Source organism: Peromyscus eremicus, chromosome 15, assembly GCF_949786415.1.
Source record: "Peromyscus eremicus chromosome 15, PerEre_H2_v1, whole genome shotgun sequence".
Classification (NCBI taxonomy): Eukaryota; Metazoa; Chordata; class Mammalia; order Rodentia; family Cricetidae; genus Peromyscus; species Peromyscus eremicus.
Window position 1 is genome coordinate 41,784,269 of NC_081431.1, and position 15,214 is coordinate 41,799,482.

General features: G+C 38.5%; 1 protein-coding gene across 5 annotated transcripts in view; it reads left to right on the forward strand.

The window, feature by feature from the left end:
• Positions 1-15,214, forward strand: part of Smg7 (SMG7 nonsense mediated mRNA decay factor) — a 63,935-nt gene that overhangs the window by 37,312 nt on the left and 11,409 nt on the right. For 4 of the 5 annotated variants that reach the window (XM_059280943.1, XM_059280945.1, XM_059280944.1 and 1 more), the window contains 9 exons: positions 747-918; positions 2,122-2,193; positions 3,123-3,273; positions 3,604-3,739; positions 6,817-6,979; positions 7,593-7,746; positions 8,666-8,736; positions 10,530-10,590; positions 14,226-14,345. In XM_059280943.1, coding sequence (XP_059136926.1) covers positions 747-918; positions 2,122-2,193; positions 3,123-3,273; positions 3,604-3,739; positions 6,817-6,979; positions 7,593-7,746; positions 8,666-8,736; positions 10,530-10,590; positions 14,226-14,345 — 1,100 coding nt within the window. The remainder of the gene's footprint in view (positions 1-746; positions 919-2,121; positions 2,194-3,122; positions 3,274-3,603; positions 3,740-6,816; positions 6,980-7,592; positions 7,747-8,665; positions 8,737-10,529; positions 10,591-14,225; positions 14,346-15,214) is intronic. The other variant, XM_059280946.1, reaches the window with a different exon arrangement.

Genomic DNA, 15,214 nt, shown 5'->3' on the forward strand with positions numbered 1-15,214 from the left:
GGAAAAGGTGGACTCCTTTAGAGGAGTCTAGTTGAGAAGAAAAAGACATGAGAAGACTGTTAAAAAGAATCTGGGGTCAAGAGAGAATGTTTGCCGGGTGGTGGTGCACACCTTTAATCCCAGCAGAGGCAGTCAGATCTTAATTCGAGGCCAACTTGGTCTACAAAGTGAGTTCCAGGACAGCAAGGGCTAAACAGAAACCCTGTGGGCGGGGGGAGGGGGGGGGGTAGTTTTGGTTTTGTGTTCTGGTCTTGTTTGTTTTCTTTAAGAAACCTTGATATGGTTAGACCAGAGGAAAGATGCATGAATTAGTTAAAGATGAAAGAATTGGGGTGGGGTGTAAGACAGAAGGAATAACAGACATACACCAGCCGGTAACTCTGACCAGAAGAGTCTCCTCGCACCTTCCAGATAGAGTGAATCATTCTAGAACTTACGAAAATAAATGTCAAGACCTTGTCTTACACTTTAGAAACATTTATAACCAACCAATATTTAAGGATTTTTATATGTTAAGTAGGTAATTTCATGGAGTTCCTTGTTTTTAATATGCTTGCTGATATTTTTTTAATGCTTTACCCAAAAGTGCTTTGATAATGAGAGTCAACCAATCAAAGATTACATTTAATCTCCATACAGTTTGTATTGGAGTCTCAGTAGTATGTGATACTTAGATACATAGCTTTTGTGTAAACTTTACTGTTAGAACATTCTGACTTGACTAAATTTTGCTTTTTTTTTTCCAGTTATTACAGGAACTATGTACGGTGTTTAATGTAGATTTACCATGCCGTGTGAAGTCTTCTCAGTTGGGAATTATTAGCAATAAACAGACGCATACCAGCGCCATAGTGAAGCCACAGTCTAGCTCCTGTTCCTACATTTGCCAGCACTGCCTCGTCCACCTGGGAGACATTGGTGAGCCTTGGGAGAGGAGTACTAACACATTCATCCTTTCCTTTGGTGTGGTCCTAGGAAGAAAGGAAGAAACTTGAATATGCATGTGTGGTTTAGATTGATACACGAAGGAAGAAATTATAAAATTCACTTTTAGGAACTTAGATTACTCCATGTTTTGAAATTGGCAGAATTTTTTTGGGGAAAAAAAATCTCATTAACATTTAAATTCTCTTCAGATTTGATCCAGGTATAGGCAAGTAGGAAACACTAAAAATATAGTCAGAGGTAAATCATCAAAGTGATGCTGTATTTTCTAAATTAGAAACTTGTACTCTTTTGGAATAAAGTTTATAATTAACCTTTTTTAGAACTAGATTGTCTTTTATTTTTTCCTACTGGTGCACTGAAAGCTCATTTCATGTTGCTTCCTTTGAAAGGTTAAATTTTCATTTCCATTATACGTATATTTTACCTGGGGTTATCATATAATTTATCTTTGTGTTCATTCCTTTAAGATGACCTAAAAAGGTTATAAAACAAATTAACTATAGGATTATGGTTTGTCCTGAAATAACAAGGAATGAGGAACATTAGTTGTGTTTAAATTAGTAGAGTTTAGATTTCTTAATGACATAAATGAGTGACACTTTGAGAGGTCACATAAAAGTTATCAGTGAGCTCTGCAAGAAGATGCAGTGACAGTGTGTTTAGGATGGTTTTGCTTTCAATGTCTTCTTTGCACACACATATTTAATACTGCTGCAGTAGATACGGGGCATTTTTCAAAAATCACTTTATAAGATATTGAAGAAATACTTAATTTTCAGATCATATTGTATAGTGTTTTTTGTTTTGTTTTGTTTTTAAGTGCCATATAACTCACCCCTTCTTGTGGGCCGGCTCCAGGTCACCAGCATAGTCCATAGTGGGAGCTGGTGATGCATGACACTGGAGGACCTGAAAATGGGGGCTAGGTAAGCTTTCAGATTGGTTCCATGCTGAATGTCCCAGATACAGAGGCTGGATGGACACGTCACACATAATCCTATAGTTAATTTGTTTTCAATTTTTCTGTCTTTAATGGTCTTGAAAGTAATTTTAATGTCTTTATTATCTTTAGAATTTAAAGCTCTAGCTGTTTTGGACATGCCTTCCTGGTGGTTTTTGTGTGTTTGTATATTATCTATATGGTTTTAAACTGAGTTTTCGTTTTCTTCTCAGCTCGATACAGAAACCAGACCAGCCAGGCAGAGTCCTACTATAGGCATGCAGCTCAGCTTGTCCCCTCCAATGGTGAGTGGGCCTGCCACCTAAAGGTTGACCATGTCACTTTGTTCTTTACAGCACTATGGCAGATAGGCTCCGCTTTTTAAGTGTGTTAAAGCGGTAGATGTTGAATTTCAGGATCATTGAGTTTCATGTTTTCCTTTTTAACTTTTATATTCCATACACTATGAATTTTTCTTTAAAGAAAGTTACTTTGTTTGAAAGCCAGTATAAGTGGAATTAATGTGATCTAATAGTGTTTCTACAACTCTAGCATTCTTAATTGGTCTATAGAATAATATAATCATCTTTCAAGATAACCATTTTTCCTTAAAAAACTTATCAGTCACCTAAAAGATAATACTTTTGATGGCCCCAAAATAGGTATTCTTGAATTAAAGAGCTTAACAGCAGATACAAACTGTTACAAATCATTCATACTAAACCATGTTGAAATTTCTTTAGATTCTAGAAAATGTTTCAAGTAGAGTTAATGATAAAGATACACTGTCCATTTCAATTGCCTGTGTTAGCCTCCACACCTTAGTAGCAGAGCTGAGTGTTTGTGATGAGTCCTCAGCACCCACAGAGCTAAGGAGATTTACTAGATGTGTGCTTATTGTATTAATCCTGTTTTACGGCTTGTTTGTTTTGAGACAGTCCAGTTATGTAGCCCAGTATGCCTTTGAACTCTGATTCTCCTGTCTGAGCCTGAGTGCTCGGATTATAGTGTGTGCTACCATACTCAATATTTAATTGTGTGACTTTTTAACCTGCACATGATAGGGTGTGACATCACTAATGTGTACAGTTTGACATTATATCCAATTGTAATTGATATCACGAGATTTGCCTTAAACAGTACTTTGCATTATGAATTCATTTATCTGAGTATTACTATCTTGATAGCAAGATTGGTTCTTGGTGACTTTAGAATCTTAACTTTCATCCTTTAGGTCAGCCTTACAATCAGTTGGCTATCTTAGCTTCTTCCAAAGGAGACCACCTGACCACAATTTTCTACTACTGCAGAAGCATTGCTGTGAAATTCCCTTTCCCAGCTGCCTCCACTAATCTACAAAAAGCACTTTCTAAAGCACTGGAAAGGTAGGACTGACTTTTTTCCAAGAGAATTTTGTGTAACATAGAACCTTAATCTCAAATTTTAGTGTCCAGGAAATACTGATCAGTGATGATGTATTCATCTTTTATCTCTAAACCTATAGCTAACATCATTGTTTTGTGTGCAGTCACTGGGTTTTACATAGTTTGGGATTTATTGCACCTGAATGCTAACTCATCTAAGTTCTAGCTACGAAGCTAGACTTAAACAGAACCCTTTTCTTGTCTAGTGGGTAGCTTGCAAGCTAAATCTATTTTTAGGGGTTTTGCTAATTGTGCTGATTAAGATTCATGCAGGTTTTTCTTTCATTTCAGCCGGGATGAGTTGAAAACCAAGTGGGGTGTTTCTGACTTCATCAAGGCATTTATTAAATTCCACGGTCATGTATACCTGAGTAAGAGTTTGGAAAAGTTGAGCCCTCTTCGAGAGAAGTTGGAAGAACAGTTTAAGGTTCGAGTTAAAAACAAAAAATGTTTGTCTTCTCTAAATTAAAAAAGCTTAAGATTTGGAGAAAATTAACTTAAAGTTTTTGTCTTTTTATAGTGTTGGGGATGTAACTGAGCATAAATAAGCTTAACAAATACTTTCCCACTAAGCTATACCCAGAGGACCAGACTCCTAGTTCCTATGTTGTTATTTAATTGTGAACTCTTGTGAACTCGTAATAAAAGTTAAATCTGGAATATATGAAATCCTTGCATCTGACTTCCCTCTTGTTAACTGAGCTGTGGTATCCAGACATGCTATAGCAACCTTCCCATTGACTGACACCCTCACCCCACCCCCACCCCGCCAGCTGGCAAAACAAGTCAAAGTAGAAATATATTAAGAAACAAGACAGTTGGGGCGGGCGGTGGTGGCGCATGCCTTTAATCCCGGCACTCGGGAGGCAGAGGCAGGTGGATCTCTGTGAGTTCGAGGCCAGCTTTGGGCTACAGAGTGAGTTCCAGGAAAGGTGCCAAAGCTACACAGAGAAACCCTTTCTCAAAAAAACAAAAAAAAAAACAAAAAAAAGGAAAAGAAAGAAAAGAAAAAAAAAAGAAACAAGACAGTTTAATATACAGTACTTTGTTTTAAATGTATTTAAGAATCTTAAATATGTTATTGAAATATTTGACTGTTCAGTATCAATGTTTAGGGCGCTAGAATCAGCAGTGAATCATATACTCTAAATATTGTATTTCTTGGTTGCTCCTTTGTACACTAAAAACTAAATGTTGAGAAGTCTTGCATTTCAAGGGGTTGGGTAGGCTGAATGGTGTATGCTTTTAATGTAATCCCAGCACTTGGGAGCCAGAGGCAGGTAGCTCTCTGTGAATCTGAGGACAGCCTGATCTTCATGGCAAGTTCCAAGCCAGCCAGAGCTACATAGTGATAAACTGTCCAAAACAAACAATAACACAAAACTCATTAGACAGTGAAAGTGTAAATTAGGCCCAAATATTGTCAATGTAAAATAATTCGGATAACCATTTGAGTTGATCGTTTATAAGATTTTCTCATATTTGCAATAGAAAAAGTTTGTGGCCAAATCATCTTTCCCAGTCTTCTGTTTCCTTCCTCCCAGTGGCCTGTTTGAACTTGGGCTGTGGTGTTTATAGGGTTGAGTGTGTGAAAGACACACCAACTTGAGTGCTCTCAACTACGTAGGCTAGAAAAGAACATTGGAATCTGAATAAACGTGTTGATTAAAAGTATAACTGGCATAAATGGTTAGCTTATTTAGAAGGGTAGATGTATAAATTGAAAGGGAACTTTTATTGGAAAATTCTATCATATATTAGGAAATTAAGTAAAGAAATGTTTGTCTTTGGAAAGGGGCTTAACATTCTCAGCATATGCAGTGGAATGGCAGGTGACATGGGGTTGAATTGTTATCAAAAACAGATCAGAATTTTTCTCCAAAAGTAATGTAGGACTTGCTTATATAACTCACTGTGGCTATTTCAGACTCTCTATAAAAACAGAAATCTCAGATGCAGTAAAGGCAACTGACATGTCTGACGTGGCAGGAAACCCAGTCACTGTGGAGAAACTGCAAGAACTATCTTTTCTGGATCTGCAGCTCTGGTTTCATTTTTTGAGTTTCTTGTGCTTTGTTTTGTATAGATAATGGTCTCACTCTAGCCCTTGTTGACCTCAAAATTGCTGCAACAGTTACAATCATGCCAACCTTCTGTCTCAACTTCCCAAATGCTGAGATTATAGGCATAAGCCACTACCTCTGGTGTATTGTCAATTCTTACCAGAAGACTGATGACACTTGAGTCTGCTGTCTTCCAGACTGTTCCCTGGGGAAGGATGGAAGAAGGCTGCCTACAGCTAAAAATAGTCATCCTAGTAGCTGTCAACTTGGTTAGGAACTTAGGTTTGGAAATTATTCCATGTGGGAATAATCAGATCCCATCACGGATGTTAAAGCAGAAGTATGACTGCATTGAGACCTCCAGCTATATGAATCTGCATGGTAACATACACTGCTTAGCAGGTTACTATGAACACAGTCGCTTCTACTTAAATGAAACTTGGTCAAAATCAGATGTGGATTTTTCTCTGAAAAATTTCAGTATGATCATTGTGAAGGTGCTTATTAGACATTTTATTGGCTGCTACAGCGTACTACTTGTCCTGTGTTCCAGAGTATGTGTTTTCTGACTTGTTTATAAAGTTTCTGGTTTTAAGTGAAAAAAAAAAAGTTCAGGACAAATCTCAAGTAAGTCATGCTTCATGTATCAAGTGTTCAAAAGAATACTTGAATCTTATTTTAGAATTCTATCACTACGTATATCTGCTTTCAATCATTTGTCCTTTTAAAACATTTTATTTAATATGTATGTCTCTTATGAGGCAACCTCTAATGGAGTGAAATATCTAAATACATAAATAGTTCCAAATACTATCTTCTGAAGTTGCCTTAAAAATATATATTGTTCCTGAGGCTGGAGAGATTACTCAGCAGTGAAGAGTGTTGGCTGCTCTTCCAGAAAAACCTAAGTTCCGTCCCCAGCACCCACATGGAAGCTCACACTTATCTATAATTCCAGTTCCAGGGAATCCCAACACCATCTTTTGGGTTTCAGGTACCAGGCATGCATATGGTACACAGGCAAAGCACCTATATTCATAAAATAAAAAGTAGATAAATACATGGACAGTTTCTTAGGGCAAAAATGTTAGTTTAACAATCAGTGGGCAAGCCTCAGTGAAACATTTCACTATTAGGAGAAGAATTTGTACTGTATCAAGCTGATAATAGAAAAAACAAACAAACAAACAAACAAATAAATAGAAATGGCTTGAACAACTAGGTAGTACCTAAATTAATTTTTTTTTTTTTTAAGAGAGGAGTTTTCTTTGTAGACATTAGACCCATACAAAATACTGGAATTAAGAGTGGGACAGTTTACTCATGCAGTAATCCTATTACAGTACTCTATGATTCTAAACATAGATGATTACTGATTCTTGTGTCTAAGATGGATCCTGCTCTTGATAATACAGGTAGCATTTTTTTTCTCCTATTACAGAAGCTGCTGTTCCAAAAAGCTTTCAACTCTCAGCAGTTAGTTCATGTCACTGTCATTAACCTGTTTCAACTTCATCATCTCCGTGACTTCAGCAGTGAAACAGAGCAGCAGAGTTACAGCCAAGATGAACAGCTATGCTGGACGCAGTTGCTGGCCCTCTTTAGTGAGTATCATCTCATTTCACTTGGAAAGGCACAGTTTACATAATTAGGCGTTTTTGTAAGTGTAGCCAAATGAATCCTATTTCTTTCTCCCTCTCCCTCTCTCCCCGTGAGACAGGGTTTCTCTGTGTAATACCCCTAGCTGTCCTGGAACTAGCTCTATAGACCAGGCCGACCTCGAACTCAGATCCGCCTGCCTCTGCCTCCAGAGTGCTGGCATTAAGGGCGTGCCCACTACCGCCTGTCGAGTCCTATATTTTTTAATATTGGATCGGGAGACTTAAACATCAAATTCTGTCCTTTTGTCTGCTTATAACACTCACCTGCTTTATATAACATTTGGACACAAAAAAGAGTGTTTTCTCTCTTTGTGTGTTTTTGATAGAGTCTTGCTATGTATTCCCAGGCCGACCTTGAACTCATGGTCCTCCTGTTTTTAACCTCAAGTATTGGGATTATAGCCGTGGGCTACATGCCAGCTGAAAATTTAGAAGGAAACTAAGATGCATGAGTGTTAAATAATACAGCAGAAGGCTCATAGTTGATATTTTGAACGGGTATGCTGTTTAAAATGCCCTACACGTTCTGAATTTTTGTCTCCACTCCACTCCCCAGTGTCTTTTCTTGGCATCCTGTGCAAATGTCCTCTCCAGAACGATTCTCAGGAGTCCTACCATGCCTATCCCCTGCCTGCAGTCAAGGTCTCCATGGACTGGCTGAGACTCCGACCTCGGATCTTTGAGGAAGCAGTGGTGGATGAAAGACAGTAGTAAGTGCTGTAGGATGGAAGGTGTGGATATGTGGTTTGGTACTCATAGACATAGGAAAACTGCCTTCTGGAACAGTATTGAAGACTTTTCTGCCTACTCTGTCTATGCATGCTTTCTTTATGTTGAATTCTTCATGTGAGACACACAATCTTAGAGAGAAACTTGTGTGATTCCTGTAGTCCCCCTGTTGCCATATCACGAAGAGGCATTTTTTATATTTAAAAAGGAACTTGAAATAAAAATCATTTATTTCTTCAGCCATACATGTGCCACACTTCTGCTTTTATTTAAATAATAAACTTCCATTTTTCTGTACACACACTGATCATGCCTTGTAATTATACCTGATTTGTATTATATTTAACTATAGCTATAGATGACTGAAAATTATTTTTACTCAAGACAGTTGAGATAATTCTTAAGAACTTTTGATTTTAGTGATGAACAGTATACTTTTAATTGTAGAAATAATTCTTCAAAAAGATTTCACAGTGGTAGAAAGTTCCTCCCCTGCATATCTTAGTTGTTTAAGTCTGAAGTTTCTCTTGGAGCCTGGCATATGCACACCGACAGACAGATGACTGTCTAATAAGTGGTGGGACTTTGTTAAGACCCTGGGATCTCTCTAGTTCCAAATTCTTTTACTTTTCGTAAGTGCCTTCACTTTTGATATTGTCTTGAGTGGGTTTGGGAACATAGTTTCCTTTTAATATTAATGTAGGTTTTGCTAGTATAAGTTTTTAGATACTACTGTTTTCGGTATAAAATTTTTGTTTATGTGTACTCTAAAACTCAAACTTCTGTTTTGTTTAATAAATTAGGTCAGGAACTCTAAATAGATGTCATTTTTATAATTTTTTAGTATTCTGATTTCTCTTAACATAAAAATAAAATCCAAATTTTTCTTTTAATTTGCAGCATTTGGCCCTGGCTAATTTCTCTTCTAAATAGTTTTCATCCCCATGAAGATGATCTCTCAAGTACTAATGGTAAGAGCTGCCCAAATTGTGTGCTATTGCTGTGGTTCCCCATCACTTCTGGGAGGTTGACAGCCAGGGAAACTGGGCTTTTGGTGAAGCGTGTTTGTTTTACTTGAAGTCAGTGTTTCAAAGAGGCTCTGACTTCTGGTACTGATGAAGAAGTGGGTAGATGTGGGTAATTCTCCTGAACTCCCTCAGCAGCTTCTCTGATAGATCTTAAGTAGACATTCATGACCTTTAAATTCTATCCATTTTCTTCCCCGTCTCTTCATCGCTGCAAGTTATTCTGGGTTTTTGTTTGTTTTTAGATTTATATATTTTACATGTATGAGTATTTTTGCCTGCATGTACATATTCATACTATGTATTTGCCTGGTTGGTGCCTGCAGCAGTCAGAAGAGTTTGAATTCCTTGAAATTAGAGTTACAGAAGGTTGGGAGCCACCAGGTGGGTGCTAGAAACCAAACTCGGCTCCTCTGTGAGAACAGCAAGTACTCTTACTGTTGAGCTGTCTCCCCAGCCTCAGTAGAGATTTTGTTTTATTTTAAGGAAATGATGTGAGCACCAGTCTTCCAGATACCTACAAGTCACACAGAATTTAGCACCTAAAGCATAAAAGACACAAATTGCTGATAGTTCTCTCATAGTATTGTACTATCCATGTGATAGTGCGTGATCTTAGGGCTTTTCTTTATGTACAAGCATAGGCGTCATATCCAACTTTAAAAATGCTTTTTAAATTAACGGTGTAATGTTAACATTTTCATTTGCTGCTAAGCAGTTTTTACTGGCTTTGTAATATTTTACTTCATATGTGTGTTGTAGTCTATTTAATTGTCTTTGAAATTTTCCTCATCAAGGGCCTGGAAAGATAACTCAGTCAGTACATTGCTTCATCTCTCAAGCATGCAGGCCTGAGTTTGATCCTAGAACCCATGTAAATTATTCCCAGCATCTTGAAATCCTAGGACTGGCAAGCCAGAAACAAGAGGATTCCTAGGACTCCCCCCAGTCTTGGAATTCTGGGAGCCCTAGGATCCCAGACTTGCCAGCCAGTCTAGCCTAATTGGTGATGTCCAGCCCAGTAAGAGTCCCTTTCTCAGAAGAGATGGGCAGCATTCCTGAGGATGACACCTGAGATCCTCTGGCCTCCACTGGTACACAAATATGCATGTGTACATGCATGCACTTTCATAATTTAAATTTTCCTCAAATAGTGCTGCGTTGAGCTACATGGAATTTCTCCATTAGTAATTAGCAATGAGTCGCCTGAATCTTTTTTTAGGATTTGGAAAGTTTGAGATAATGCCCAAGGCTATTTCTTGTAAGCTGTCAATGATATTAGTATTTCTCTCTCTCTCTCTCTCTTTTTTTAATGACAAGGTTTCTCTCTGTAGCCCTGGCTGTCCTGAAACTTGCTCTGTAGGCCAGACTGGCTTCAGACTTGGAGATCTACCTGCCTCTGCCTCCTGAGTGCTAGGATTAAAGGCTTGTGCCACCACACCCAACCTGAAGCTCTAAATTCTTGAGACAGCTGATGAGGAAGTTCTTTGTGCCGGCACCTTGAGTGTTTCCTGTTTGGATGTTAGGGGTTTATCTCAGTACTAAAGCTAACTTGCAGGCTTTGTTGGATGACTTGTCTTTAGCAGAGGTATGACAAAGGAAAGCAGAGAATGAACATTAATATACATTTTTTTGCATATCTTTTTATTCACTATTTTCATATCATAAGTATTAATTACTTCCAAATCATAGGATTTTAATTAAAATGTTTACAAAATTTGGTGTCTTCCTTTCTTTAGCCACACCACTTCCGGAGGAGTTTGAATTACAAGGGTTCTTGGCTTTAAGACCTTCTTTCAAGTAAGTAGCTATGAAGTGTTGCAGTGTTAAAAATTGTAGGGATCTGGCCTGCCTGTTGAAGAACCTTTGATTTGCCCTGTGTTATCTTTTCTTCTTAACATTTGGGGTCGGGGGCATGGCACATGCTTTACTACATATTTTCTTTATACATACATACTTTATACATATACATATATATACACACACACTACTGTATTTTCTTCATACATATGTACACACACACACACACAAAATTGCCTTCTGTAGTGTTACTTAAATTCTACTTTTTTAACATACCTTAAAATTAAGAGATGTCTTAAAAAGGAACCTTTCTGTCATTCATTCATTTTTGTATTTGGAGACAGGGTCTCACTGTGTAGCCCCAACTGGCCTAGAACTCACTCCGTAGACCAGGCTGGCCTCAGACTCACAGAGATCCACCTGCCTCTGCTTCCTGAGTGATGGGATTAAAGGCATGTGCCACCAGACCAAACTATTTTATTTTTTGAGGCAGTCTCCATAGTCATTGCTGGCCAGAAGCTTTTATATAGACCATATTGGTGTTGAAATGCAGCAATCCTGCTGTCTCTGCCTTCCAAGTGCCAGGATTACAGGCATGTGCTGCACCACACCAGACTCAGCATATACTAAATTTCAGCTAAAAGTTGTTGCTTTACAGTTTTTTCATATCAGTAGGAGTGATAGGGCAGTGGACATGGCTCGGTGAGTAAGAATACTTGTGCAAGCATGAGTGTGGATCCCAGCATTCATATAAAAAGCCAAGCACGGCTGAATATACCTATAACTGCAGTGTGTAACTGGAAAAAAAAAAAAAGAATAAGTAAAAATGCCAAGCTTCAGTTCAATGAGAGACCCTGTCTCAAGGGAATAAAGCCAAGAGCGATAGAGAAAGACACCCATAGTTCTTCTCCATGTGTGTGCACGTATTTTCTGCATCACACAGATCAATTTTACAGGAACTTTCTAAAACATTTCTCAGTGGCGAGGGGGGTTCCCTTCTCCAGTCACCTTGGTCTCCTCCTGCCCTCCTAGTCTGCCCTCCATCTTGTTCTTTCCCTCATCCTTTGCCATCCTCCATTTTCTAGTGTATCCCCCACTGTTTTTCCTCATCTTGTCCCAAATAGCTATCTTCCTTTAGCCTGCTAATATTTAGGTTTGTCTTTTTTTGAGTCTATTAAATAAAAAAAATTCACAATCTCCATCTTTCTCTGTTGCTATTTTCTTTTTCTTTCTTTCTTTTTTTTTTTTAAGATTTATTTTATTATTATATACAGTCCTCTGTCTGCATGTATGCCTGCAGGCCAGAAGAGGGCACCAGATCTCATTACAGATGGCTGTGAGCCACCATGTGGTTGCTGGGAATTGAACTCAGGACCTCTGGAAGAACAGCCAGTGCTCTTAACTGCTGAGCCATCTCTCCAGCTCTATTTTCTTTACTATACATTTCTTAAGAGCAGTGTTGGCTTCCCTTACTGATGTCAGTGTTTAGTTATTTCTCAACCCTGCTACAGCTTAAAACTCTTAATTACCAAACTAATGACTTTTGGATTTTATGGAAACTGAATTTTTGTTAACTGCTACATACATAGTCTCTGAAGGATATTTAACTTGTAGAAATATCCTTTCAGACAAAGACAATTTAGTCATAGATACTCTACAACAGTTTATCATTCCTGGTTTATTCACTTTTTTTTTTTTTTTTTTTTTTTTTTGGTTTTTCGAGACAGGGTTTCTCTGTGTAGCTTTGCGCCTTTTCCTGGAACTCACTTGGTAGCCCAGGCTGGCCTCGAACTCACAGAGATCCGCCTGGCTCTGCCTCCCGAGTGCTGGGATTAAAGGCGTGCACCACCACCGCCTGGCTGGTTTATTCACTTTTAAGCACAGTTTGATATTTTTTTTTCTTTTTAATAATTTTGCCTTTTTAAATTCTTGTATGTAGCATAGGGCCTGTTGATATGCATTCACCAATCTAGAAATCAGAAAAGCCTTTATTTCTCTTTGTTTTTCTCAACAAGGATTTTAATTCTATGACCAAAATGCCTCTCATATTCAGAATCTTCCGTGAGCACTGACGATACCTCATGACAAAGACACAAACTCAGGTTTACTGTATGGAGTCACTCTGGGCTCTCCTTAGCTTGATGGCAAGTCCTCACCCTGGCCGGCTCTCAGCCCCTCCTCACCTTGGCCGGCTCTCAGCTTCTCAGCCCTATTTTCTGCCTTTTCTTTCCTCTAACCCCGTCTGTACATACTATGTGCTCACTGTGTCCTTTCGAATGGCTCTGTGTTTTCCTCTCACTTTGTTGGTGCTGTACGTTCCCATCTGTTCCTCTGCCTTCCCTCTACTGTCTTTTGTTTTGTGTTGTTTTGGTTTTGGGTTTTTTTTTTGTTTGTTTTGTTTTTGTTTTTGTTTTGTTTTTTGAGAGACAGGGTAGCTTTGCGCCTTTCCTGGAACTCACTTGGTAGCCCAGGCTGGCCTCGAACTCACAGAGATCCGCCTGGCTCTGCCTCCCGAGTGCTGGGATTAAAGGCGTGCGCCACCACCGCCCTGCCCCTTTACCGTTTTGGTCAGCATTTGTCCTGCCTGGTAAGTTCCAGCTCATGTGTCATCATTCAGAAACCTCCAAAGGATTTTTTGGGAAAGAAACTGCATTCTTTCACTTTGCTTTTTTATTCTTTATGTAGTTTTATTATAAGGCTTATTGAGTTCAATTTTAATTACTTATTCCTAAAGACTATTTCTCACTTTGTGTGTCCTTCAGCTACTACCTTACTTCATGGCTTTTGGATTTGGGGATATGCATGGTTTTACTTTGTAGCCCAGAAGTAGTCAAGCCTGCTGTCCTTCTGCCTCCAACTCCCAAATGCCAGAATTAGAGGCATGCTTTATCACCCCTGGCTTACAAAATTCTTTTTTAGAATTATTGACCACATTGGTTTAGAATTCTGTCTATATAATTTAAGATATTTGCACATTTTCCTGACTTTGAGTGGACCATCTTAAAGTACATTGATACCGTTGTTAATAGGCACCTCAGGAGTCCAATAAATGGGTAAGAGCACCTGTTTGCTTTTGCGAAGGACCCAGGTTTGATTACCACTACCTACAAGGCAATTCGGAACGACCTGAAAGTCTAATCCCAGGGAGTATGATGCCCTCGTCTGACCTGGGAATATCAGGCATACACATACATGTACATATATGGAAGCAAAACACTCACACACACAAATAATCAATTAAAACTGTGCTTCAGAGACGTTTAGAATTTAGAAAACAGGGGTTTCTAACACTGTGCTTGAGTTTCATATAGCGATAGAGCCTTTGCCCGGCATAGGCAAGGACCCCAAAACAAGCAACAAAAAATAGTTTATTCTTATGACAGAAGAATCTTTAATAGCAAAAGCTTATGGATTATTTTTGTGTCTTTCCTAGAAAGTGAAAATATTACATTAACATAATGAACTTTGATGTTTGTTTCTTGTATTTGAAGTCTTTGGAAGTGTAAATTTAAGCAAACACCATTGATTACATACAGTCTTACTCTATGTGGGAAACATCTTGAAGTTTTTGCATTTGGTTGTCTGGAAATTTTCTTCAGTATTTCATCTTCTATAATGTGCTATGTCATTTTTAGGAACTTGGATTTTTCCAAAGGCCATCAGGGTATTACAGGAGACAAAGAGGGTCAACAGAGACGGATACGACAGCAGCGTTTGATCTCTGTAGGGAAATGGATTGCTGACAATCAGCCACGGTATGCCCAGGGCTTCTCCTGCATTCCTTTTTGATCACTTTATCAACACACATACACGTGCCTCGTGTATATTTTAGGCTTTGGTGTAAATATTATTGATGATGAACTAAGTCAATGTGTGTAGTGTATCTCATGACCCAAGTGATCATTAGTTTATTTAAAGGTCTCTCTTCTCCCTGTTACACTGCCTGTTATCTATGATAAGAAGAATTAGTCTTGTCTTCCTTAACTTATCACGTGCCCCTCCAATTTACAAGCATCTGTATATTTGAATTGAACCGGACATTCTCAGGTCCAGTCAGGACAGAGCAGGATGATACTAGTAGCTAGTTAGAGACAAAGCAGATGTGGTTGCTAATGTAGGGGAAGAATACCAGTTTTGGAGTCAGGTTTAAGTTCCATTTCTAGGTCTGTTCTTTTCCAGTTCTGTGTTCTTTGCATCTTCCTGGTGGATTGTCTCCTTTTCAGAGTCAGTTACTATTATTACTTCTTAATGGTTGTATTCAAATTCCCGCCGTGCTCAGTGCACTTGAATGCCTACATGCTGGAAAAACTTCCTATTTCTGAGTTTGAGCTTCCCTTTCTTTAAAATAAGGATATATAGCTACCTTATGGGCTATGTCAAGAGCTTAGACTAGTATCTTAAGTCATGCTCTGTAAATAGAACCACAGTTGTTAGAAACATGGGAAGGGACGGCAGGAGAATGGATGTGTTGTGATGTGAAATGTAGTCATGAGAGTCTCAGTTACTGAGTGACACTGTCCATGCTGGCTGGATCTGTATTGTTAGTCTCCATCTTTTTTTTTTTGGCCTAAAAATATATTCGCTTGTTGAAGCTACACACAGTTGAGTTACAGTTTTTTAGTTT